The 26,283-nt window shown below is 43.3% G+C and overlaps 1 protein-coding gene across 3 annotated transcripts in view; it reads right to left on the bottom strand.

The window, feature by feature from the left end:
* Positions 1 to 5,319: 5,319 nt before the first annotated feature.
* The window catches only part of KLHL26 (kelch like family member 26), a 374,709-nt gene continuing 353,745 nt past the window's right edge, over positions 5,320 to 26,283 (bottom strand). For all 3 annotated transcript variants that reach the window (XM_069649307.1, XM_069649308.1, XM_069649309.1), the window contains one exon: positions 5,320 to 8,614. In XM_069649307.1, coding sequence (XP_069505408.1) covers positions 7,033 to 8,614 — 1,582 coding nt within the window. In that variant the 3' untranslated portion in view covers positions 5,320 to 7,032. The remainder of the gene's footprint in view (positions 8,615 to 26,283) is intronic.

Here is a 26,283-nt window from a genome sequence, read left to right as displayed (position 1 = left end):
CATGCGCGAAGCAGCCATTACAGTGCTGCTCAAGCCTGGTAAACCTGACAATGAATGTGGGTCCTATAGACCCCTCTCCCTTATGAATCTCGACACAAAGATTTTTGCAAAAATTATAGCTAACCGATTCCTGCCCATTATGACGTATTTAGTCCATGAAGACCAGGCCGGCTTTGTACCCGGAAGGTCTACCTCCCACAATATCAGGAGACTGTTTAACGTGATGTCCCGCATTGATCAAGATGTACAAGCTGTGGCGGTCGCGCTTGATGCCCAAAAGACCTTTGATATGGTCTTCTGGAAATACACATGGCTAGTGCTGGAGACCATGGGCATAGGCCCAAACATGATTAGGTTCATCAAATTGCTGTACACTTCTCCTGTGGCGCGGGTTAGAACCAATACACTGACATCTGACCTTTTCACACTCTTCAGGGGCACCCGACAGGGATGCCGCTTCTCTCCTATTCTGTTTGCCCTAGCAATAGAGCCGATGGCAGACTATGTCCGTGCTCATCACGCTCGCAAGGGAATAAGACTGAAAGACAGTCTCGAAATTATATCTCTATATGCGGATGATGTTTTACTATACATCAGAGACCCTGCAACACACCTGACCCCATACTAAGGGACATCACCCGCATTGGCACCCACTCCGGTTTCACTATTAACTATTCCAAATCAGAGATCTTCTCGCTCACTAATTCCACCCGGCAACCCACCACTGAATACCCCCTCCGCTGGTCACCGAATGGTGTTAGATATCTGGGTGTGCAAATATCGCTAGACAAATCCACCCTCATCGCCGATAACTATTCCACGATATCACAAATAGCTGAGACTAAACTCCTACGGTGGCGTGCCCTCCCACTATCCATTGCTGGACGGCTCTCCCTCATTAAAATGATCCTACTCCCCAAACTTCAATACACATTTAGCAACGTACCCGTATGGCCCGGGAGGCAATATTTTACTAGACTACACACACTATGTGCACAGTTCCTCTGGCAAAAGTGGACGGACATGGCACTCCCATATAGACAAGGGGGACTCATGGCTCCAGATCTGTCACTTTATTGGTCCGCGGCCCAGGCCCAACATGCCACTCACTGGTACCCTGGCACTCCGGTGCGTCCCCATATCAAACTGGAACGACTGGCAGCTGCTAGTGTCATCCTAATGTCCCTCATACTACATCGGCACTACACACCTGACTCTCCCATTGACCCAATCAGCACGACCCTTCAAGCCTGGGCTCGCTTGCTATTTCAGACACCTGAAGCCTCTCCATACTACAAGTGGCTTCCTGTGTGGGCCTTTCCCGGCTTAGAACCCACTCATGATGCGGCACTGGCCCGACACTGGGATACCAAGCACTGATGGACTTCTACCCCGAGGGCAGGTTCATCGACCCCCAAACTTGGAAACCGGGGCACACCGGGTCCGCCTTGGAGACCCTCCAATACTACAGACTGCGAGCTGCGTTTCGCACCAAATGGTCCACATTCCCCGATGAGCCCCCAGACAACTCAGCCATTGCAAATATTGCCAATTCTGGAGGTGCCCATGGAGTAGTCTCATCACTTTACAAGATCCTACAGGAGGCTACCCCTACTCCCACTCTCAAGGCACGTTGTGAATGGGCTGGCGAACTAGATCTAGAAATATCAGATAGGGTTTGGTGGGATGTGTGCCTACACACTCAGAAAGACTCCCTCAATTTCCGTTTTCGTGCCATGCAGTACAAACTTCTAAATAGACTTTACTACACTCCACACAGGACTTTGAGGTTCACCCGTGCTACGGCGCACCCCTGCCCCCGCTATGGGGCGACGGCAGCTGACCATTTACACATGTTCTGGTCTTGTGACAAATTGCTGGGGTTCTGGGAAAGCATCCTAGAAACGCTCACGGCTATCACTGACACAGTGATTGACCCTGATCCTCTAGCCGTCCTCTTTGGAGCCTGGAAAACGGATGACACCAGACGTTTGGCCAAGTTTCTTAATATTGGGTGCATGATAGCCAAAAAATGCATACTTCAGAACTGGAAAAGTCCCCTCCCCCCGGCCCACCAGAAATGGCTCCATATGCTTACTTGGTCACGGAACTGTGAGGAGGAATTTATATCCATGCTCCCCGTCACTTCTCGACCCAAGAACATCTGGGTGGAATTCAATTCGTACCTTAACGGTCGTAGTGAAGGCACACCCGGCTCTGGCCCGTCCCCCACCCCTTCAGTGTCCACTACTACAACATAAACTCGTATTCATATGTATCTTGTATGATCATTGTCTGACATTACTGTGATTATGTACAACAGCTTATGCACTGCTCCACCTAATGTTTCTTACTTCTGCTTGTTGCCTTGATGTATGTAGCATGTAACCTTTTCCGCCAAAAATAAAAGTTTAAAAAAAATAAAACTTCTGTCAACAAAGGTGTAACTACAACCTTCTTAACTCCTCTAGGAATGATGCAATGCCAGAAGATGGCATTTGTGAAACATGTCAGAAAAGGTGAGAAGTACTGGCAATGTTGAGACTAATTTTAACCACCAGAGTGTCACCATTACAAAAGGTGGAACACATCTTCTTGAGGATTTCCTCCATGGTCTGCACTGAAATGGCAGAGAAATTGAAAAGCTTGGCATCCTCACTCAGAGGTCTCAATGTTATCCAGCTCAGTGGCTGGAGTCAGGTCGGCCATAATTTTTGCATGAGCTACTGTAATTTTATCTATGAACACTTGTTGAACCTTAGAACAGTCTTCCATAGTAGGACAGACCAGGTCTGATTTTAAATCTGGTTTCAGAGTTTCCTCGTACTAGTCGAGGAGTCCTCAATTCCCGCATTATAAATGTTTTTCTTAGCTGTAAGAATCTTTTACCTGTACTCCTTTTCTATATTTTTCCAGTTAGTTTTATTTTCATCTGTCTGGATTTTATTCCATTTGCGTTCTGCTAGTCTTTTCTTCTGTTTCAGTTTGACAAAATCTGGGGAGAACCAGCTGCGGTGGTTTTGTGTATCCCTAAACATCTTAATCTTAACAGGGGCTATGCTGTTCAGCATATCAGTCATGGCAGCATCTTATCTTGAGGTCAGAAAATCAGGTGAGTGTAGATCTGACGTATGTGCCATAACGGATAAGCATTTATTAAGATCAGCCAGTCAGATTTGGTTTATTTTCCGAAAAGTCACCTGAGGAGTTGATTTCCCGGGAAGAGTTATTTTAAAGAGAACAGTAAAATGGTCAGACCATACAGAGTGGGTAGTGCAGATCAAGTCGACCTGCATATTTCTTGCCGCAACCCAGTACAAGATATTACATTTAATATGTGTCCCTTCATCGATATGGACCAGAATGTCAATGGTTTTTAGATCAAGCTCTAGGGAAATCGCTTCTTTGTCTACGAGATTGTCCTTCCACCTGTTAAAATCTCCCATAAGCAGGATGGATGTATTGGGAGAGTTAATAGAGCCATAAGGTCCTCATTGAAATTGGGCATTTCATTAGGGGGGCGGTAAATCACAAAAAAGTGAGTACAGTGGACCAGGGAGGAGTTCATGTTCATGTGTAATTGCTCACAGCCCTCACAAGGCGAAGTGTTTGGAAGAAACGAAGTTGCTCTCTAGCAATTAGTACTACCCCCTCCTCCATTACCCGACTCTCTATTCTGTCCAAAGAAGGAGAATCCTCGAGGAGTGGCTGCCTCAATGATGGGGCTACTGGAATCCTTAAGCCAAGTTTCAGTTATAGCCCAAATGTCTTAGACATCCATGACTTTATCTTAGATAATGAAAATGGCTGACTTCCCTAGTGACCTACTATTCAATAGGGCAACTTTAAAAGTGTACCCATTTAACAATATTGGTTCTACTACGACCCTCTCCTGCTTTGAAACATGTAGATCATCAGAGAAGGTCGGAGCATGGTTGTGCTTCTGCTCACTCAGGAGCTCACAGGGGGGAGCAAAGCATATAGACAATTGTTCACTGAAACTGCCATTTTTCTCGACTGGCGTCCCCTCTATTGATTTTAGCTTCCTTAGTCAGGCTGTAGGATGCTTTTACGGTGATTAGCATGGATCCCGTAATCGGGAATACCTACGTATGGGAATGCTTTATGAAGGTATTGTACTTCTTCCGATCGCCAGAGAGCAACTGTAGATTTTTATCAATAGTACTTTTTATAGTTAAATGACGCGTGCTTGGAAAAGGAGGAATTAATCTGTTTAGTTCCATGCCTGGGGGATGAGATATGCGGTAATAGAACTTCTGCTCCGAACAAGTAGAGGGGCCAGCACATCAGCAAAGACTGGCTAGATGCTGACGCGCCGACACACCTGATAGTTAAACAAATGGGCACATGGACTACAATTCCACTGGGGATTGTAGTTCACCTTGCGAAAACCTTCCCAGGACCATGCTGCAATTAAACAAATGGGCAGCTCTGGGTGAAAGGATTGCGGAGTAAATAAATATTACTACACAACAGATGCTAGCAAGTTAATGTTTCAAAACACCGAAAATTGACACATTTTAAACTTTCAAAACTAGATGGTAATGATTTTTTTTTTAAAACTGTCTAAAACGATCCACTTGACAGAAGTGTACAAATAAGCAATACATGAACAATAAGAGTAATGATCAGCGTCCACCGCAAACTAAAAAACTGTGTACTCATTCAACCTTACATCTTTAGTTTAGTTTAAATAATATATCTTTGAGAGTATACAGGCCATTTTGGTCTAGAGTGCAAAGCAGGGAACAAAATTGGAATTTGCTGACCAGCAGAAAAAAGCAGCTCCTGGGTATCGGGCATAACCAGTTAGACAGGAGCTGCCATTGGCAAACAGGAGATAGTACATAGTGCGCATCAAATCTAACTTTGTGTCCGGTATATGCTCTACCTTTTCGTCCATTTCACATTATCCAATATGCTCCAAATGTCCCTTAGGTTTGTTCTTTACTCTCATTTATATGCATTCCCAAACATACACAGTTAATATCGCATAGCTAGGTTTGTTTGGCACCACTTGCCACGGGAGTCAAAAGCAGCTTCTGTAGCTGTTGGTTTCAAGCTAACCAGGCTCCCTTTGGCTATAAGCCAGGACATAAATAGCTCCCAGCTCCAGGCAATTTCGAACCCTGCAGGTATAGTATTTTCAAAGCACAGAAAGGCCAATATGCCATATTCTTTGTCCGAGTCTGAGATCAAAGGCTTACGTCGTTTTGTTGTGCATATACATTTGCGCATATACATTTGCATGTCTTACTCTTTACTATTGTTTTTTCAATAAGCAGGCTTGGAAATGCATTTTTATCAAAAAAATCAGAATACACTTTATTTCATTAACCCACTCGATATTTCAGAGTTAAAAAGAAAACAATTGTGCCTCTTTAATGGTCATAGCCGCTCATTACAGCACACTGGCGTCCTCGTTTGAAGTAACACTCATGAACGTAGCTGCCCGTTTATCTTCTGTTCAGTACAATCACTCGACCAGTAAAAGTAAGTGCCTGTTAAACCTCTGGTTAACATAGTCAATCATTTAACAGTCAAATGGAAATGGGTAACGATTTCCAAGGTTGTTTCCATCATGTGGGTTAGACACTACAAAAGTAAAAACCCATCCCATTTTATAACACATTTGGCTTCCTTGGTTCTGCAATCGATCTGTTTCCTGCCTATTAACGGGTTCACTTGGTTAGTACAATTAAAACAAAGGCTTACAAATGTTAATGACATCAACATGCAAAAAGGCACCCAACTGGTCAAACTCATTTACATGCAGAGCAAATGTTTCAGTGCGGCAGCAGAGCAGAAAACAGCTGTATTTGGATCACAAAGAGAAAATGGAGGCCTGGATGCTTAGCGTTCTATAACGGACAGGGCCTCCACTGCTTTCGAAGAGTTTGGTTTCGTAATTTTAAGGCCTACGTGTTTAGGAAGAAAACACACAACTTGGAGTGCAAAACAAAAATTCGGAAATATACTTGTAAATACAGTAGACTGCAAATGAAAGCTCTTTACATGCAATTTACAACATGTAAAGCAACAAAGGGGCTTCTGTAACCAATTCTTTTTTAACAGTACTGCCACTTCTAATCTTTCCCTGGACTTTTCTTTTGTTCAAACCTGAAGAGGGAACACTTTAAATAACTCCAATTAAAGTGCTTAATACTGCAGTGTTATGGTTGCCAAAACATCTACATCTGCAGTGAGACTTCAGAGGACGAAACATTGACGCTGGTGTGGATTGAATCAGAAGATCAATGTTATAATTTAGGCCTTACATCCTGCCAATTCCACCTCAGAGCTTCCAGCCACGGCAATACAACACTTACAATCAGTAACTCTGGGCATCTTGTTCCAACAGTATTTCAAACATGGCGCTCAACAGTGACTCTAAAGAATCCATGGGACAAGAAAATAGGCATGCAATTGGAAAGTCCAAAGCAAAGTGGAGCGGCAGCAAAAACAAATAGTGCTGGGTCTACCCTCCCCCCGAGCCCCACCACTTAAATATCAGTGGACTGGCTAATGTTTCACTTTGAATGGGGGGGGTCACAAAACATATAACACCTGGGAGAAATAACACTTAACAGAGTGAACGTCATCAATATGGTATGTGAGGCAAGGCTTTCATGATTCAACTACATGTTTTCTCATTTCCGGTCTCTGAGGTGATCAGGTTATAAAAAGGTATTAAAAGTGAATTCAGTACTCAGTAGCTACAAAACAGTCGTCTAAGTATTTGCTAAACAAATGTCAAAGCATAAGTAATACTGTGCTTTATGTTAAATACGATAAACCGTACAATCCGGTTTCAATTAATTGTTATGCTATTAAAATGAAAGTTGTTCTGAGGTGGGCTGAAACCGTATTATGGCTATATTCAGCTGAACGCAGTGGTTTATCAAAATGATATTTGTTTTTTCTCACAGTTTATTGTGCATGGGTTTCCATTGCCAGCAGTACAACTTTGGTAACACCATTCAAAATGACGTGAGCTGGCAACTTGTTGGACTATCTCTGAGTGTTTATCTGTGGCAGTACAACAGGTGCACAGGCTATTCCAGCAAAGGATTCAGGAAAATGTAAGTCCCTCTCCCACTCGTCGCTTTCCATATTGTATACTTGCACAATACTGGTGACATTGTTTAAGTGCCAGTTGTACCCACCCACAACGTAGATCTTTTTCTCCAAACGGCAACAACCAGCTTCTGATTGCCCAGCCCTCATAGGGCTCACAGTTATCCATAAGTCAGATTCAGGCACATAATATTCCACAGCCAAGACATCAAAACATCGATCAACGTGGTCCATGCGACCCCCAAGTGCATAAATTCTGCCATTTGCTCCAACCATGGCATGGAGAACCCTAGGTTCATTCATTGGTGCTTTACAGTCCCATTGGTCCATTGAAGGCTCATAGCAATGAAGAGCTTTTTTGTCTTCCACAGATATGCCATATCCACCAGATATATATAGCTTACCCCCAACCGTGGCACCTGCATGCCCCCACGTTCTGCGTTTGAGAGGACAAATAAATGTCCATTCATTCTTTTTGGGACAATATCGCTCTACAGATGCTAGACTGCCTGCTCGGTTTCTTCCGCCGGTAGCATACAACATTCCATGCAAAACATTTAATTGAAATTGTATTCGTCTCTCTTGCATTGCTTGAATACGTAGCCACTGGTTTAAGTGTGGGTCATAACGAAAACACACATCAACTGCTCCTTCTCCACTTCTATACTGCAAGTGTTGTCCTCCCACAACATAAACAAAGTTATCAAGTACTGCAACACAAGCATGGCTGTTTGCAATCTCCATTTCAGTCAACTCCTTAAATTGACGTACACTGATTTCTGGTAAGTAATATACTTTGCTGCTCACCGTTCTGTCATTATCTGTGTAAGGGGTGCCACCAAAGGTTATAAGAGACAAAACATCAGATCGAATGGTGGTCCTGGGAGACTGCATCTCATGTTGGCGAAAAGGCAAGATTTGGTAGTTGAATGCTTCTAGAAGGTACTGTCTACATAAGACATCTTCCACCATAATGTCAACAGTTTGAACACTGTCCACCAATTCTGAGGATTTCATTAAAGGAAAACGAACATGACAAAGTACTTGACTAGCACTGGCCCGACGCGATTGATCATACTGGAGCCAGCGAATAGCAGCATGGAAAAGATTAATTTCGCTACAATTTTTCAGCTTGTTGCTTTGTAGAAAGAAGACTAGTCTTTCCAAAGGTAGGTGAAGAAAGTCCTCCTCTTCTGAAATTTTAAGAAAATGGCGAAATGTGAAAGCATCCACCGACTCCTTTAAAGACGCAAGGCTGAATGTCGTTGCCATCTGCCCAATGTTAAGACATGTTTCAACACTCATGGCAGACTTCAGGAACTCTTCGCAAAGTTCGACAACCGGCACCATCTGGAGGAAAACAGCAGCGCCCAGAACATCTTGAATGCATTCAAGATCTAAAGTTACCTCTGAACTGTAGGCAAAGTCGATTATGTGTTTTAGCCCTTTTGCAGAGACGCCCTTCAGCTCAATTACGTCTTGAGTGCACTCTCTCATCCCTCCAGTGAACATTGCCCTGAAAAAACAGAAAGAAATGTGCGTAAAGGGATGTAACTTAATATTTAAAAAACTTAACAAATGTCCTCAGGATTTTTTTTGCTGGATGAACAAAGATTTAATAAAATACTTTGCTCCGATGCGATAAATCAAAGAAAAATAATATTTTTTAATAATTTAAAATACATGTTTCATTATTGCAGTTTGTACCATACCCATGGAATCTGTGCTGCATTTCAGAAAATGGCAGCTTGATGAGCCGGTGTCAAAGGGGTAGAGTTAGAAAGGTAGTGAAGGGAAAAAGGTAGCAAGAGACAAGAAAAATAGAGGTGGATGGTTAAAATGCAAGAGAATAAAAAAAGTGACTTTGGGGATAATCAGCGATTTTAAAGGTTGCTTCATAAAAATTTGTTTGGCAACTTTCTAGAACTGTAAAAGTTATTTGGAAATCAGGGTGATTATGGAATAGAAGTTCTTTTACTATTATATTGTACCTTCAAACATACATACTAGCAGATACAATTAACTGCCAAAAACCTACGAGAAATGAGTCGGTAATAGTTCACAAGGACAGTGGGTTATTTAAAGGAAGTAAGACCAAATATTTATCCAGCCTCATGCAACAGACATTATATAGTCAATGTGCCTATAAATCACTAGTTGCGATGCCACAAATCACAGGTAATAGCAAAATCACAATTTGTGCACCTGAATTCATTGCTCCAAAAGGAATCATAATTGTTCTGTTGGTACAATGCATAATATATACCTCCATCAATTGCAATTGAAGCATACTGCAAGCCATCTTGGAGTTCTGTGCCTGTGCTTTAAACAGAGCATTACAATGTTGTCCTAATCAAATTTAAGGGTAAAACAAGGTTTTACGCCATATAAAAGCAAAGAAGTTTCACGTTTTGGACAGAAAACAGAAATACAAAATTTGGTTGACATCAAGTTGAAGGACTACAAGCTCCCCTAGAAGTTATAAGATTCCTACAGGCTCCTTGTGGGGAAGAAAAATACTACTATCCAAAGCACCTTTTTAATGGGAGAAGGACTGGTATGAACAAATAAAATCTACAGGAGATGTAGAAATCACAAAAGAAGGGTACTACTGACATTTATATGCCCCAATGAATACTGTGGGAAATATGCAAGACTTTAAAACCAAGCAACAAATTAATCACGTGAGAAGTATGATATGTTTTCCACTGGTCTTACATGTGATGAAATTATTTAGAAAAGTCTACATACTTGCAAACCAGGGCAGGATAAGAAAACGTTATTTACCTGTAACTACAGTTACTGTACCAGTGATTCCAGCCTGATGATGCAGGATATTGAACAGCTTTTGTATCAATAAAAGATCCCAATACTATAGAACTGTAGTTATAGGTAAGTAACCTTCTTCTCAGTCGCTGGATCTTACCCTTCACAAATTAACATGCTATTCAATAGATTAAAAAAATCAGGAAACAAAGAAAATAATTCATAAAGTGAGGTGGAGAAGAATGAGGTTCACCTTTTGAAAACTGGATACGAGAGACCACCCGTTGGACTGTGAACTCCTCTCTGGCCTTCTGTCGACCAAGCAGAATCTAGTGAAGGTGTTGCTCACTTGTCAGATAGCCAGGCTCACTTTTCATATGGCTGCTCTGCAGATGCCTTCTAACGAGACACCTGCAAGTAAGACATCCACGCTGGCTACCTATCAGGCACTGAATTACATACAAGATTTTATTACTTCCTTACAAATTCTGGACATCCACCGCCCCTCAATATCTCACTGACCGCCTAACTGTAATACAGCCAAGTGGGAACCTGCACTCCAACGATAGCTCCAAATTGATGCAACCATGCTTCAAGCTGACAAAGTTTGGGGGAGTCAGATTTGATGTGCAGGCACCGAAAGTGTGGTGTTGAGATCCTTTCGATCTCTGACAGAATTCAAGAGATCTCTTAAAAGCCATATGTTCAACCTTAAACTGGGTTGAGGAGAATCTGACCGCACAGCTTCCCCTCCCCCTGCCTTGACCCTCTAATTCTGACCGTCTGTCTTGTTTATGCCCCAATTGTTACTCGTGCGCCCCAAGGCCCATGGGCATGTAGCACAATCTAACAAATAATAATTATGGTAGCCATCACTCTTGTAGAATATTCTCTCACCATTCCCAGTAAGAACTTCCCGGCTTTCATTAGATATAGTACATTGCAAGCTAAAAGGTACCTGCCAATGACAGCTATCGAGATCACTTTCCTGGCTCGATTGGAGCTGAAGGTCACAAAGAGGTGCGTAGGTAGTTTAACTGATTAAAGTTTAACTGATTACAGATGGTCAATATTTGAAAGCGCTCTTTGTGAGTAAAGTGTTATGGAATGCATCAGCTTGTGCGGAAGGATTGCCAAAAATATAGACAGCACAATAGGTTAGTTAAGATGAGAAGATATAGGAAACGAATTGTAGGTTAGTTTCAGGTACTAACTTTTCTTATATAATTTGAGAAATGGTTTGTTGACCACCAAACCACTGATTCCAAGGGATGAATTTAGACTTGGAAGCACAGCGAAATTTGATGATAATCAAACAGAGATACTTTCCATAACACAAAATGTTCAAAACATCTAATTAGGTGTTTCAACATGTCGTAGTGGATATTACTCTTGCTGCAGCGAGAACTTAACTGCATTTGCCAAATTTGCAAAATTTGGGAGCCACATCCACAGGTTGAGCTCAGTAGATCATAAACCGGATCCTCTTAGCACATATGTAGAAGGACCATGAACCAATATTGTCCGGCCTATGCAGAGGCCCCTCGTATCCTTCGGCATGTTACTGTAGAACTCAATGGAACACCCTCCGGATCAAAGGCAGAGTCAGATGATGAGCAACTGCACCATCTAGATGACAGTGCCTGCAGGCCAATTTCTCTCATATGCCATTCTCTGGTGTGCAAAGAGACCCACTGAGGGCTAGCCCAAAGTGTTGAAGACATAAGCCATTTGATCCTCCATGAGTTTCAAATAGTGGCACGCCGAGAGGTTTTTTTCACATAGTCTGCTGCGTTGTTTTGTACAACAGAAAGGTGAAAGGAAATGATAAACATAAACTCTCTGAGTGCTCACATATAAAATGTGATGGTGCTGTTGTAATTAAAAATCCTGACAACTTTGCCCTGAAGAGGATGTAAGGATAATCTCAGGGCCAAGTGAACTATCCAACATTCCAGGACATTTATATGCAGGCGTTTCTTCTGCGGGCTCTCAAAGCCCTTAGGCATCAATGACCCCAGGTGAGATTCCCCCAGTCTTCACTGGAAGTGTCAGGTGTCACTGGTGCCGAGAAGTTTATGGTCTGAAACGGAGCTCCCAAAAACAGGTTCTGTTAAGTTTGCCACTAAGAAAGGCTTTTCTGAAAAACCAAAATAAGGTTGATTTTGACATCCCAGCATGCTCTGCTATCTGGCTTTTAGATATTCTTGTACATATGTGAAGCCTACAGGTCTAGATGAAAGGGATGCCTGATGAAAGCAGCACGGATTTATACGTGCAATGTTGCACGGTTGGATGCCAGTATTTATGACCTTGCAACAGTGAAGTTAACTCTTCTTAACAGAGGGTGTATATCCTTGAGGTGGTTGTGTCGAACAGGGCAACTAGGGACACCAAGCGCTGTCAGGGATTCTAGGGTTATTTGACATTTACAGAGAATGCGAAGGAGGCCAGCAGGTATACTGTCAGGTTTCACATGGCACATTGACCTCGTTTGTAGAGGACACAAATCAGCCAGTCGTCCAGATACTGGCAGACATGAGGACCTGTCCTGACCTCTGCAAGTGAGGTGCCACTGGAGGACAGACATTTGGTGAATACTATTGGGTCTGATTCGCATCTGAAAAGTAGTACAGCAAATTGGTAGTGTTGACCCTGCATGACGAAGTCCAGGATTTGTCTAATTATTAAGGATGGTTATGTGAAAAGATGCCTTCCACATGTCTAGTAAGACCAAGAAGTCACATTATTGTAGCTATTATAGACATTTCTGACATGACACCATCTGGAATGGCTGCACCCTGAGAAATGGTTAAGAAAGCAAGAGATCCAGGATGGGATTCCAGCTACCTGATGTTTTGTGGGCCAGAAAATACTTTGATATAGACCTCGTTTTATTTAGTAGGATGGTACTCTTTATCGTCCCCTTGCACAGGAGGAAGAGAAGTTCCCCTGTACAGATGCCGAGATGTTTTTCTGGATTGTGAACCGGAGTGTCCCTGGAGGTTTTTGCTGGCGCAAGGAGCAGTAGTGAGTGTCCAATGTTTTAACATTAAACAATACCAAAAGGTGATAGCTGGAAGGGTTTGAATCAATCAGATTCCAGAACATCGTTTTTCAGCCTGCCAAGCCATAACAAAAAGGGTCAAGAATCAGACCTGGTGCCAACCCAAAAGGGGCAATACAGCCTGAACTTCCAGGTTGCATCCCTTTTGTATATGATCGCATGCAACCAGAGACATGTCCCACTCGGGGCGATTTAAGTTAAACTAAATGTCTTATGCTGAAAGACTTTAAACCAATCATAACCATTGGCACAGTTCTGGGCAACCCTTTAGACAATCGTTTTGCAGTCTTTAGAAAAGGGAAAAGACCATATGCAAATCAGGCGTTATCCCAGCCCCAAAGGGTTAGTCCAGTCCAAAATGCAAGGTCACATCTGTTCGGCACATAATATTTTAAAATTTAGTGAGATAGGTGACCCACTCCAACTGAGAGAAGAAAGTCATGCCAATTTCATGGTCTATCCTTAGATCAGAATGATCCCAAACACCATATGCTGCAGTGATAGCTGTAGAACCTAGCCACTTGGTGCTGATCTTGGAAGATCTTCTATAGCAATGGCCTGAAACCTCTGGACTACAATTCCCATCCGCATTAACCACAAGTGGCAAAGGTGAGTGATCATGGGAATCCTAGTCCAAAACATCTGGAGAGCAAGATTGCAAACCCCTACTTTACAGGAGTGGAACCTGTAGGATAGCAACTCTCCTCTCGAGCCAAAGTATCTCCATTCTGTAGCTTCAAAAGGAATAATAATGCCAGCGCCGTTTAAGTGAATCCAGTTGCAAGGCTGTGTCTGTATCGATCTTTACAGATTGCAGAGTATCAATCTTCTCAACATTAAATATAATGTTTAAGAGTTTTACCTGGGCATCAAATGTAATGTCGGTAGCTCCACCCTTGGATGCCTGAGCACATCTCCATTACCCAGTTTCCAGAAATTCTAATCAGGCACATCAACTGTCATGGAGATCGCAAGGTCATTGCTGCCCCTTCATGTAGTATTGATGTAGCCCCTGCCCCTCCTCATGGAGGTAATTTAAGCATGTACCAACTTTCAGGATCAAATCTAGCAAGATAACTAGGCAGCGTTTACAGTTGTGTCAGCAGTTATTCTCTCCCCAAAGGCATCCTGCCGTTTACCATCCTTGGCTCTGAGCAAGGACAGATTTGTTGAGTGTTTCCTTGGAGCTACCAAGACTACAGAGCCAGGACCAGGCTGCATATGCAGTCACTTGGGCACATTATACAGGGCTTAATACTACTCCTCCAATCACAAGCAACCCCAGACATTTCTCTGCCTTGTTGGGCCTCCTTAGTGAGGTGCAGCTTGGTTCCCTATGGCACAGCGTGCAAAGGACCCACGTCTGGGCATACCCTCTCTTACACTGGGAGACAAACGACAACCAAAAAGATGATGAATGGAAGGCTGTGTTTCTGTGCAGAGGGGACCTGGCCTAGCAGTTGCGGCAGGGCTGCTTCCATTGGAGGCAGTACCTGACTGATTTGCATATGGCTGGACCCCTTATGCAATGGCACAGATGGGCTAAAAAAACAGTGGCGTGGAAGGTTGCCCAGAGCAATGCCAGTGGTTCAGATTTATTCAAAACCTTCCACCCATCACTTCTTTGGTTTCAGGGAGGTACATGGGGCATTCTTAGTTGCAATTCCATTATCAGAGGCTTCAGGGTACTTAAGGGACCAAGCGACTGATCATGAACTCGAGGGGGCTGCAGGCAGAAATTGTTACAGAGGATATCTTGGAGTAGGCTCTAATTTAGCTGTCAATTCTGCATCAGTCTCATCTTCAGAAAATATTCCCTCTGGGTCATCGAATTGTGAATTCATATAATGTACAAGAATCTCCTCTGGCAGAATGTATGTGCAGGGAAATGGGGGTCATACATGCAACCAAAGTCAAACCCTGTTTAGTGTTAAGAGGTGTGATTCTGTCAAATGATCTTTGAAAGGTAATAGGGGCCCAGATGCATGGACGCTGGTCTATTTGATGTTATCTTAGAAACTCGCGACAGGTTCATGGCGAGAGGCAGTGGTAACTTTTGAGCCAGTGACGTGTCTATCAATGACATTGCTGTTAAGACATTTCCTGCTGGTGAAAGCAGACTAGCTTATGACCGTCTTATCAATCAGCTCATCTAAATGCTCACTAACGGCAACCTCATAAGCAAGTTCATATAAACACTCATCAACAGTCGATCCGTTGATGAGCATTAAGAGGAGCTCATTGATGAGGCAGTCAATGTTCTGAAATCGGAATGATGAATGCTAAGATGATGATGGCTGAGCTGTAAGTGCAGTTGTAGTTGTGACTTAATCGACGCTTGGCTTGTATTGCAACTTGGTAGGTGACAAGTTCCTCGCCATAAACGTGGCAGAAATAGTGTCTGCAAGCTTATTGGCTTAATGGGAAGGTAATACAGACTCCTTAAGTGCCAGAGTCGAAACCACAACCTTCACCCTTTCATTAATGCCCTCCACTTCATGGGAGCTCATTCTCGTAGTAAATCTTCTAGGCCTGCCTGATGAAGTGCTCTACACAGACCCAATCTGAAGCGCCTGTCCCCTTCATCTGGCCAGACCCCAAGGCAACTGTGTCTGTCTTAAAAGGATTTGCTGCAAATGGCTCAACAGAGCAAATGGCTCATCGGAGGTATTGGATAAGCTTACTAGTCTGTTTCATAAGGCCTAACACAGCCTCTGCAGAGGTAACTGGGTTTCACCAGACAAAGGGGACTTTTAGGGTTGCTAGCCATTTGTCTGGATGTATGCTGAGTGCTTGTGGTGTGATGTCACTGATGGTGTTTGGGTATGATAGAATGGAATGCTGTGTGGCAAGTGTTCCACCCAAGGTAGTTGACATGATGTAGCCTGGGTGGTGGGAGCAAGTTGGCTCAGCTCTGATCCTGAATATACCTGAAGAATCTCCTATGTATCACCTGATTAAAGTAACTGAAGATTCCTCCCGGTTCCCAGTGTATCCTTTGACGTGCAGACCCCACTTAGGGTCACAACAGAGACCCTTGTTGGTTTCTCAAGTTGTGTTAGGGCGGCTGTGTCCAGGAACATTAACATTAAACACTAGTGGAACTATAATACTAGTGGAACACTAGTGGAACTATATGAACAAAGTGTCCCAGGAACGGTACATCTTTCCTCTGCAGGTAAGCGTGCAATGGCAACATTTGTACTTGAGGTAGAAAAGTCACATTGGAAAACAATGTTCAGATTCTTTACATATTAATCAGCATTTGCTGAGTTGTCGACTATGGTGGGCAACGCAATGGTCTATAACCGTCTATTTCATAAGCATTTCTGTTAACAGAGCTACCTTTTGTTAACAATGCCAGAGCCTTCTTTGGGAACTCCAAATGGGAAAATGAGGCCACAATGCAGAGGCCTCAAATGCGTCTTGAATTGAACAGTCGCTGCACGTTTTAATATACTAGGATGCAAGCGTGGTTCCTCCTGAGGAGTCACACTAAGTAAACATCGGCCCAGAGTGTTATCGCACGCACCAAATCTGTACTAAATGCAACTGTTGGGGTGTTTGTCTAAAGTATGACAGTGCCTATTAAGTCAATGCTGACATCAAATACAGAAAATGCAAACCACCCAAACTATCACCAAAGGGGTAAGTGAAGGGAGTGTTATTGTATCTAAGTATAAGTGACAAATTGAACCATCCAAAGGCAGCATCACCAAGAACAAAGGGATGACAATGAGACCATCTACAAAGATTGTCTGTACAAAAGTGTAGTGCCGAATATTGCATATAACTGAATTTAAAAAAAGAAATAGTAATAGCTCAAAAGCATTTCAGAGATTTGGTCTTTCAATTTTACAGATCTTGGGTAAATTTGTCATTATGGAGAGAAATTAACTTGAATGTTCCATGACCATGCTTTTGATATTAATACACTAGATGCTTTTAGAATTTACAAAGCATGCACTTTTAATTTAAGTACGTCTTTAGAGATGATGACTAACAAACTGCAAGATAATACTCTTGCAAAAACAGTTATTAAAGGTTTAAACAGTTACACATTCAAGATCAGCCATTCTGTTTCCCTCCTTTCAAAATGCATTGTGTTCTTTACAGTGAGCCATCTCGTTCATTGTTTTGGGGGAACCGCCTTAGTTAGGAAAAACCGCAGTTCTAAACCTGAACGTCATGGCAATACGGCTTTGAAAGCATAACAAAACCACAATAGAACTACCACTATGAATACAAACGATGTCATTAGCATTTGGAAGATCAACTGCATTGTCAACATGCTGCAAATCGCACAGAAAGAAGCACTCCTGAACTGACACTCCTGAACCGAATGCCTGGAGGAATATTCAGATTTTTAAAACCATATGTAGCAATTTTTTTAAAACCCAGATCATTCATAATCAGGCGCTTTTATGACAGCAATGGTGCATTTTAGGATTCTGGCCTTTTTCTAAAGGTTAAAGGCATAAAATCACTGGTTCGGCTGTTAATATTGTTTCCATACAGCGCGGTCTTAAAGAGGGTCCCCCGAAAACAATCCTTTAAACTTTTAACAGCAACTGGTTGTTGTCTTACATTTGGAAGGAATACTTGCATCAAACAGGGTTTACTGGTTTCCTTGCAGCCCACAAACAATTCTGGATACGGATTTCAAAAACATCTAACCAAAAGACCAACTGAAATTCAACGAGAAAAGAAGAGAACGACAAGGAATTAATAAATGAAATGGTTGGAGGGCGAACAGGAAGCCAACAGAGGAGAGAAACTGAATAGGCTGCCATTCAAACACCAGTACACAAACATATATAATTACTATCTTAGTGTGAAAACTATTGCGTCTTGTGTGGGAAAGGATTCACAACAATGGTAGAGACAGAATAGTTTTCTGAAAGAAAAAAAAGGAGTAGCATCAGGGTGGAGTATTCGTTTTAATACAGTCCTGGCTTTTAGACTGCAGACAGAGACTGGAAGCCAGTCTAAAAGATCTCAGATCAAACAATGTTAAAAGGAGCAAAGCACAGCTGAACGAGCACCACTTCTGATGAGAAGGTCAGGTCTACCCTTGTCTCAGGGCCTATGCACAAAGGGCTTGATGCAGTGATCAAGGTTGCACACGGATACTATACTGCTTTGACCACTCCTGATGGTTTCTTTCAATACGACAGGATGTGCTTTCAGATTGTGCTATTGGCAGTTTTCCCGTTTGTAGCACAGAATGTTATAGGTGAAATAAGAGTAGTATGGTTTTTCAAGCATATTTTGCTTTTTGGTTAAGTGAAAGAACCTGACAGACCACCACACAAAGTGCAAGAGAAATAATGGCAAGAGGGGTGATGTGAAGGTTACTACGACCAAGCATTTGGAACATGTGATTATAGAACACTGTTGAATATGCATGTACTGGCCTGTATATAGTGTGAAGTTAGCTGTGAAGCAATGGTGTAGCACACAAGAGATAACCTGTTAAGGGAACACTTGGAAAAACATGAGGCGGGATACTGGTTAGGCAGTGTAAGGCACTATTAATTTGTAGGTTGTGTGAGCAGCTTTTCTCCCATTTAAGCTATTTTAAGCTATATCCCTGTGAGCTTATTATGACCTGGCTCTGGTGAGTCCCTGGATCTGCATCAATGAGTCCCTTCATTGCCTGAACCAAATCCAGGATCAATTGAGGAAATACATAAGGCACCAGAAAGAGAATAAACGACAGATGCTCACTTTTTTTCAAAGGTTATATTTTGTTCTAGGTTTGTCAAAAACGTACTGAGTAGGGCCATAAATACGTGAAAACTAGAGAGGATAATTTATATTTTTGAAGAACTTTAAACAGGAGTTTGAGGATCTCAAAAGAGCAGTAAAGCACTTACAAATGTCAAATTGGCCTTAGGAAGAAGAGTACATTATTACAACAAATGCCAGAAGTCTTGTATTTGGGCTTGACTTTTTCAAACTAGAACGAATGGAGAAAACAGAACAAACTTTCAAAAGAAGTGCTTGAGTGTGGGATGCAGCCAGGTGGCAGAGCATGAAGACATGTTCCCTGTGAGCTTTGGAGACCGTGAACCATGAGCCCTTCTAATCCAGCTGAAGAGGAAACACATTGGCCTGACCATAGATCTTCATTCCGGAAACACATTAAGCAAGACAGCGCCCCAACTCCATGAGAGGTATGCATTATGCCCAAGTGCCGGAGGAGGAGTGTAGGCGGCCCCAGTCTTCTGTAGTAGATGTGTCCCTGTGCCAGTGGATTTCACAGCTGCCACTCGTGACGTGGATGTCTGCGTCCTTCTCCTTGGGTCCACTGCCAGCAGTGTACCTCCTTGTTGACTTGTCACGGGTGTAAGGAACTCATGGTGGCAACAGTAAAGACAGACAAGTGATCACAGTTCGAGGGTGTTTATTAAACTATACATGGGTGAGAAAAACACCTAATCTAAACCCAAATCTATAGATGGAAGAAAGCTACGACCATCAAATAATAAAGCAGTCCTATTGGCGTCTTTTCAAATAAAAGGGCCTATACAAATAAAAACATATTGCCAATCCTTACAACTAAATACAAAAAGAGTGTGGGATAGGGTTTCATAAGCAAGAAGTGTTCACAAATTATCAGTCAGGATGCAGAAGCTGGGGTCTCCCTTCCCCACGTTTTGAGCACGAGACAAGGCGGGTCTCCGGAGCACAGCATACGCTCGAGATTTCCAAGCACGAGACCCTGGTGGTTAAGTCTCTTTTCCACAAAAAGTCTCTTGCCTCCGAAGATCTGATACATTCAAAATAATAAACAAAAAGTTCCTTTTCGTAAGTACATGGGATGAGGACTTTTCACCCTTAGGCCCACCCTCTCCCAGGCTCAGACTATTCTCAAATGTTTGCCTCCCTCTGTCTGGTTCACTACGGCTTTTCTAAGATCAATTACACCTGTGGCATTTACAAGTCTTAATGTCTTTTTAAACAGTTCACTGTGGCCATCCCTCCGCCGGATGCACGCTTGTCAACCACACACTTCTTCATTTTTTTCACTATGCAGGATTCATCTCCCTTAGCTTTCCAATTACGTGCCGGTCAAAGACTTCTGACTGTAGAGGGGATTTTGCTAGACCCTTTTATGACCACTTTGACCTCCTTTCTTGTGGCTCTCCAAAGTCCTTCTGGTATTGGTAGTTTCAACAAAACGGGGAATCAACCAGAGTCTCTCAAATGAGCACCCATGTGGTGCCGGACCTTTCTGCATGTGGTTTTCCCTTAAGACTAACAGTTCTTTGAACTTCGCTCAGCTTGTCTTTCACAACTTTCATCCAGCACAGTTCAGTTCACGCAATTCACTTTGCTTCTCAATGTGTCACAAAATTCACTTTGCCTCTTAACGGGTCAAGGACTTTCGATTGTACGAAGGGTTTTGCTCGCCCCTTGTATGACCCCTTTGACAACTCACACTAGCTTTCTCCAAGGCCTCGTGGTATATGTACTTTCAACAAACAGGTCCTGGTCAGAGTCTTTCGAATGAACGGCCATGTGGTGTCGGACCACTCTGCGCCTGGACCTTATCTAGGCTTTCTTTGAAGTTCAAAACACACACAAGTTGTTTGCTCACTAGTCCTTGCGTTCACAAGATTTTGCCGATTGCAACCTTCAGCTCCACACAGTCTGGCTTACGATCACCTCTCCCCGACTCACCGGCTGTGCTGAACTCTTTGGCGTTTGTCTCTAGAGTCAAGGACGGTAGCCAGCATGCCTCCCCACCTGGGCCGTCAGCATGGGAGGCCCCTGTGCACCGTTGACATCCGCCACACCACACACCAGCTGTATATCCCGGTCCAATGATTCTTCTTGCAGAGGCTTTGCGGGTCTGGCTAAAAAGGGCAAGGGCACTTCCCACTTGTCGTCCTTTCTGGGCTCGCCGCCTTTTGTCTCCGTTTGAACTGCCGGTTTTCAATAGTGGCTGCCTTGTGCGGTTGGCCTTGTTCGAAGTGTGCTTTCGTGCTTCACCTTTTATTCCTGTGGGGAAGAGAACGTGCTGTCAGGTGTGTGTAGTTGTTGTCAATTGCCTGAGTTTGCCTGACCCTCGTGTTGGGACAGGTCAGGTAAACGGCTCTGCTGTTAGTCTGTCACAGTGTAGGAGAGTGTTTGTGTTGGAAAGGGGGGGTGTAGAGTTTCTAAATATCCTACGGGGTAGGATGGGGAAAAAGTGTTATAAGGAACGGGGTACTGTGTCTTGCCTATCGGCGTCCCACTTCCACTAGCCGAAGACCCCTCATCCAGGTGGTCCTACCCCACTCGTCCACCCCCATGAACTGGATCCAATAGCGATGGCCGTGTCCAGGCCACCTGGATGACAGATCCTCAGGGACTAGTAAGTGAAACACCTTCAGGTTTCTCACCCAGGGCGGCTCTGCACAGAAAACCCTTCCGGCCTTAAAAAATTTGACACTTTGCTCCCCTATGACCTGCTTCCCTAGTAAGGTGGGAGGCCCAATGAGTCGGCATGAATTGAGTCAGCATAGGTTTTCTAACAACCTGTGCCTCTCTCGCCATCGGAAGCTCCTTGGAATCAGTTAGCACTGCAACAGGACTTAAAACAATATTAAGGCCCAGGTGTGAACCAGCTGATAAAAGGATGCTCAATTCAGTACTATTATAGCAGAGTTCGTTTTCAGATTTCACTACCAAGCTGTTGCAAACTTTCCGCCCAGGATCCATCATGTCCAAACATACACACATGAGAACAAGGGGTGATATTAAATATCATTTTCAAGAATTTGTGGGAAACAACCCCAAGCGGCGGAAGGGCAGATTTACGCGGCGCCCATGGTTGGAGAGAACACAGATTCACTGACAACAAACAAAAAAATTGATTGCAGCACTTGATGCAAACATGCTCGCTGCTGGGAAAATGCTGGATGAAATGGAGAATTCCATATGTGAACAAGTGCACGAGGAGGCAGGGCTAGCCAATAAAACAGACATACTGGAAGACTAGCTGAAGGTTGTACTGACGAAGCAGGAAGACAACAAAAACCACTCCTGCTACCGAAGGATCATCATGAGAGTGAGAGGAATTCAGCATCAGAATGTATACAGGGCCTCTTTCGCCACCTACTTCAGAGACCAGATCAGACTGGAATGATACTAGATAGAACACAGAGTAAACACATCATTCCAACAAAAGAAAAATGCTGTCAGAAACGGCTGGCTCCCAGTCAGTGCGACTTGACGGTACGAAGATCCCTTCCTCTTGTGCACACTTCCCTGTACTGCGGTCGTGCGGATGACGCCTGTTGCTGTAGCGGTGCAGGTGTGCTGTGAGGATTTGTCATCAGTCCCACGCCAATGAGAAACGCTGAGAGGACCTGGCAATGGCGGGAGGACCTAGGAAAAATCTTGGGCTGGTATTAACTGGGTGACTCTTGTGTGCTTGGGGAACGACAAAGGTGGTGCAGGAGGAGGAGGCGAGCCTGAGCCGGGTTGGGCTGGGTGGGGTTCGGGCTGGGCTCTCTAGCCCCAGTTTGTTCTTCGTTTGGTTGCATCTACGATTGCGTTTGTCCATTTGTGCACGGCCAGATGGTCCTGGGTACGGCGGTAGGAGAACCTACAATGGTTTATTGAAGACATTTTGCAACCTCTCTTCCCTCCACCGCTAAGGCACCGCTAAGGCAGTCTGTGCCAGTGCTTAACCGATTTCTGTGTAGTTCATATCCGAAAAGGTTATTCTTTGGCCAAACTGGACTCATCCCAGTGAAGTGTTCCATTGAAATCTGCCCTCAAATGAGTATGCCCACTACCAGAGCCCATAGTATTAAAATGAGGACTGACCATGCAGGTGTCCAATTGCTAGATGTGGCAGCGGAAACCCCTACCCAGCTCAAGTCTCCTGATTCAGGGGCTGGTATGTTGCACTTACATGTAAGGCCGAATTCTGAGTAATTAACCATGTTTTATCAGAGTCTGGTACACCACATGCTCCCTCTGTGCCCAGAGGGAGTAGATTTTCCGACGTTTTGGAGAAAAGTGTACTTCGGAGGCAGCAACTAAAGAACCGAGGAGTGAAGGTCATTGAGGATGATGTTGATCAAGCAATATCTCCTAATGGCCTTAATTCCTCTAACAGGCCGACGTGTCTTGAATATTGTCCTATTAGGGGCATTTCTAATACAGGCATGGACAAGGATGAGGAAAGAGTTATTAATTGGGGAGGCCTAGTGCCGCAAAAGGGAGAGTCTCACACAATTGCTAATGGGGAAGACCGGTACCAGAAGTCTCCATACAGACCCTTATGGATACCATTATCAACACAGGCAGCGATGGATGGTGATTCAAGCAATCCCGAAAACTGGTAAATCTCTAAAAAGCGCATTATATCGAAGCTCGATAAGTGCAATCGTGTAGTAGAGTTTTACCAATGGCTCCAATTAGTGCATAAGGGAGTATCAAAGGCCACAGCAGACAAGTTCTGTCAAACGGTTCAGGAAGAGGTTGAGGGGTGTGTGATGAGTATTGGCAGCAATAAACAGAGGGCTAATCGGCAACACTCACCCTCTACATTAACGTCTAAACAGTTGCCAGTAGAAAATCCTGGTGGAAATGCTCGTCTCATCAAGGCTCCATGGGAACAGCAGGTGTGTTACAGAAGATAGTTGGATCTCCTTCAGGTATTTCCATTTGGAAAAGTCTAAAAGACCTATTATTACTGACAGCGAGAGAGAGATTTCATTATGGATAAAAGGAATTTCATTATAACAAACGTTGAAAAGCCAGTGAGGAATGAGACAAGAGAGGCACTTGGGAACAAAGTACTAGCCTGGCTGCACCAGTGGGTAGGGCGGGGATGCATCAGACCGCAGCACACAAGAGTACTTAAAAGGGTACAGGTTATTGACTGGTTTGCTCCTGGTAACAGAGACTGTATATTAGTAGGTTGTGGACACAGCCATCTTCCCCAGTTTGCGTATGTGTAACAGCTTTTTGGACGCCCCCTCCAACTTGAAACTTGTGATGGTTTTCGTTAATGTCCTATAGTTCTGTACATTTTATGTAATGGCTACCAGCTGTATAGTATTTGTTAATTGAAACTGGTTGTTTTTATTTATCTTGTATCAAAGTAGTTTAGGTTTATTATTTTGAATTTTTGCCCTATATTTAGTTTTTAATCATGTTATTGTTATTTCCCTATGTTTTTATTGAGTTTACCTGTTGGGGGTATTTTGGGTTTAGTGTATGTATATGTACTATAATGTGTGTGTTTTGTTGTTCTTATTTATTGTTGTAGTGGGTTTGTTATTTACATTGGCACCCTGATGCGGGCTAGCTTTGGTGCTATACAAATAAATAGATACAAATACAAGAACAATTTAATACACAACGTTCTTAACAGGGTTCATTTGTACCACCTGAAAAAAAGAGAATGACCACAGCCTAGACCAATGCAAACTATCAAATAGCACAACGCAGACATCACCCTCAAGATTTATCAACACTCACACCTTGACCAAAAGTAGAACATTAAATGTAATGACCAGCAGGATTTGAGAGCTTTAATTGAGATATAGATGGGGCTTCCGATGTAATTTTCTCAGTTAACCTGCGCAATTCACACACATGGGTAGAGGTAATGGGTGTTTATTTCGATGGGAATGTAATCACTCTGTGTTACTTTTGCTGATCTGTGTCAAGTTAACGGAACGTGGTAAATCCAGTCTGACGTCAGCATGGAGGTCCGGTCGTGGCTAAAGATTACTTGCAGGCTGATCACGGCTCTTGAACCTCTGATGATTACCCTGAATGCACAGGGACTCAATTCAACCATTAAATGAAAATCTATTATCCAGAGGTTAGTGTTGATGGACTCAACCATAGCATTGCTGCAAGAAACCCACTTGCTCACAATAAGTAAAAGATGAATGAATAAGTCATTCACTAACAACTACTTTGCAGCTAGATGCACAAAAAGGAAAGCAGTCACCATCCTAATGCAAAGGGGATTCCCTTTTCACACTACAGAGGTATTGTTGTGGTAGGCATAATAATTGGGGGTGACTGCATCAAAGACCGCACAATAGACACAATCCTACCCCCATAAAAGAAGAGACAAGATAAACTTTCATGCTATCACACAAATATTGCAGCACTTCACCCTGATAGGAGCATGGGTGTTTTTTCACTCAGGAAGAAAAGACTATACATTCTACTCTACAGAGAGTAATGAAGACTGGACATATTCCAAATATCTAGCTCTCGAATCCCTAAAGTAGGTTTCACCAAGATCTGCCAGAAGGTATTATAGAACCATGCCCAAGTACTAGTAAATATGGACTTGGATGGCCTACCACCTCTTACAAGACGACCCTGGCACCTAAATGTTTTTCTATTTTGCGATCTGAGAATTAAAACACATAAAAGAAAAACGAACCAACTATGTCACAGAAAATATGACGAGGGTAAAGAAGTGCATAATATGGAGTGCACAGAAGGCGGTTAACAGGAGAGACATTATTAGCCAAACGGCTGCCTACATTAAAGTCAGAAATACCCAACGACAGCTTATGGAGGAAGAAGTACTCCTCCGTGAGTAGCACTAAGTGAGAGACTAACTGGTGGCACCTGTATCCAAGACAATTTGCCAATCACACTACATACTAAACAGCATTACTATTCGAAGGGAAACAAAGCCAACAAACTACTAGCGGCAAAGTTGAGGAAACTGTCAAATCGTAAGACAGTTGTCTAGTATGATAGACAAAAATGGGCCCAGAGGAATGGAAATGAGCCATAATGGAGGAATTCTTCAAAGACACCTCATCCGAACTCTGGGTATACCCAGCAAGCTAGCAAAATGTCTTGCCATGGTCAAACATCCAGGGATCACTCAGGAAATGTGAGAGGCTCTAGAGGTGCCAATAACAGCGACGGACAGCTTACCTAATCTATTTTACAAGACTTTGAAACCTCTAGGAAAACCCCACCTCACCAAACTGTTCAACTCCTTCATAAAAATCAGGGGCTTCATCGAAATCCATAGATGATCTGGAAGAATGTAACTCATCACCCCATCACGCCGCTTATAAAATTGTGTAGCAAAATAATAGTCACCGCGCCAATGTTGGTCCTTTCCGACTGGATTAGACCAGATTCATAATTGATAGAGAAGACTATGATAAAATCAGAGGGACCATTGACGGTATCACTGCTTTCGGCTTTAACCCCAATTGCTTGAAAAACATGATGGCCAACTTTAAAATCCCGAAGACTACGTTTAAGGTCAAAAGCGTATAGTCAAACCTGATCAGATCAGAGAGTGGCACCAGCAAGGTTGCCACTTATACCCACTAATATTCGCACTAGCC

This window comes from Ambystoma mexicanum, chromosome 1p (assembly GCF_040938575.1).
Source record: "Ambystoma mexicanum isolate Mex_15411 chromosome 1p, UKY_AmexF1_1, whole genome shotgun sequence".
Lineage (NCBI taxonomy): Eukaryota > Metazoa > Chordata > Amphibia > Caudata > Ambystomatidae > Ambystoma > Ambystoma mexicanum.
Note: the sequence above shows the minus strand (reverse complement) of the source record. Positions and strands in the feature narration are given on the sequence as shown.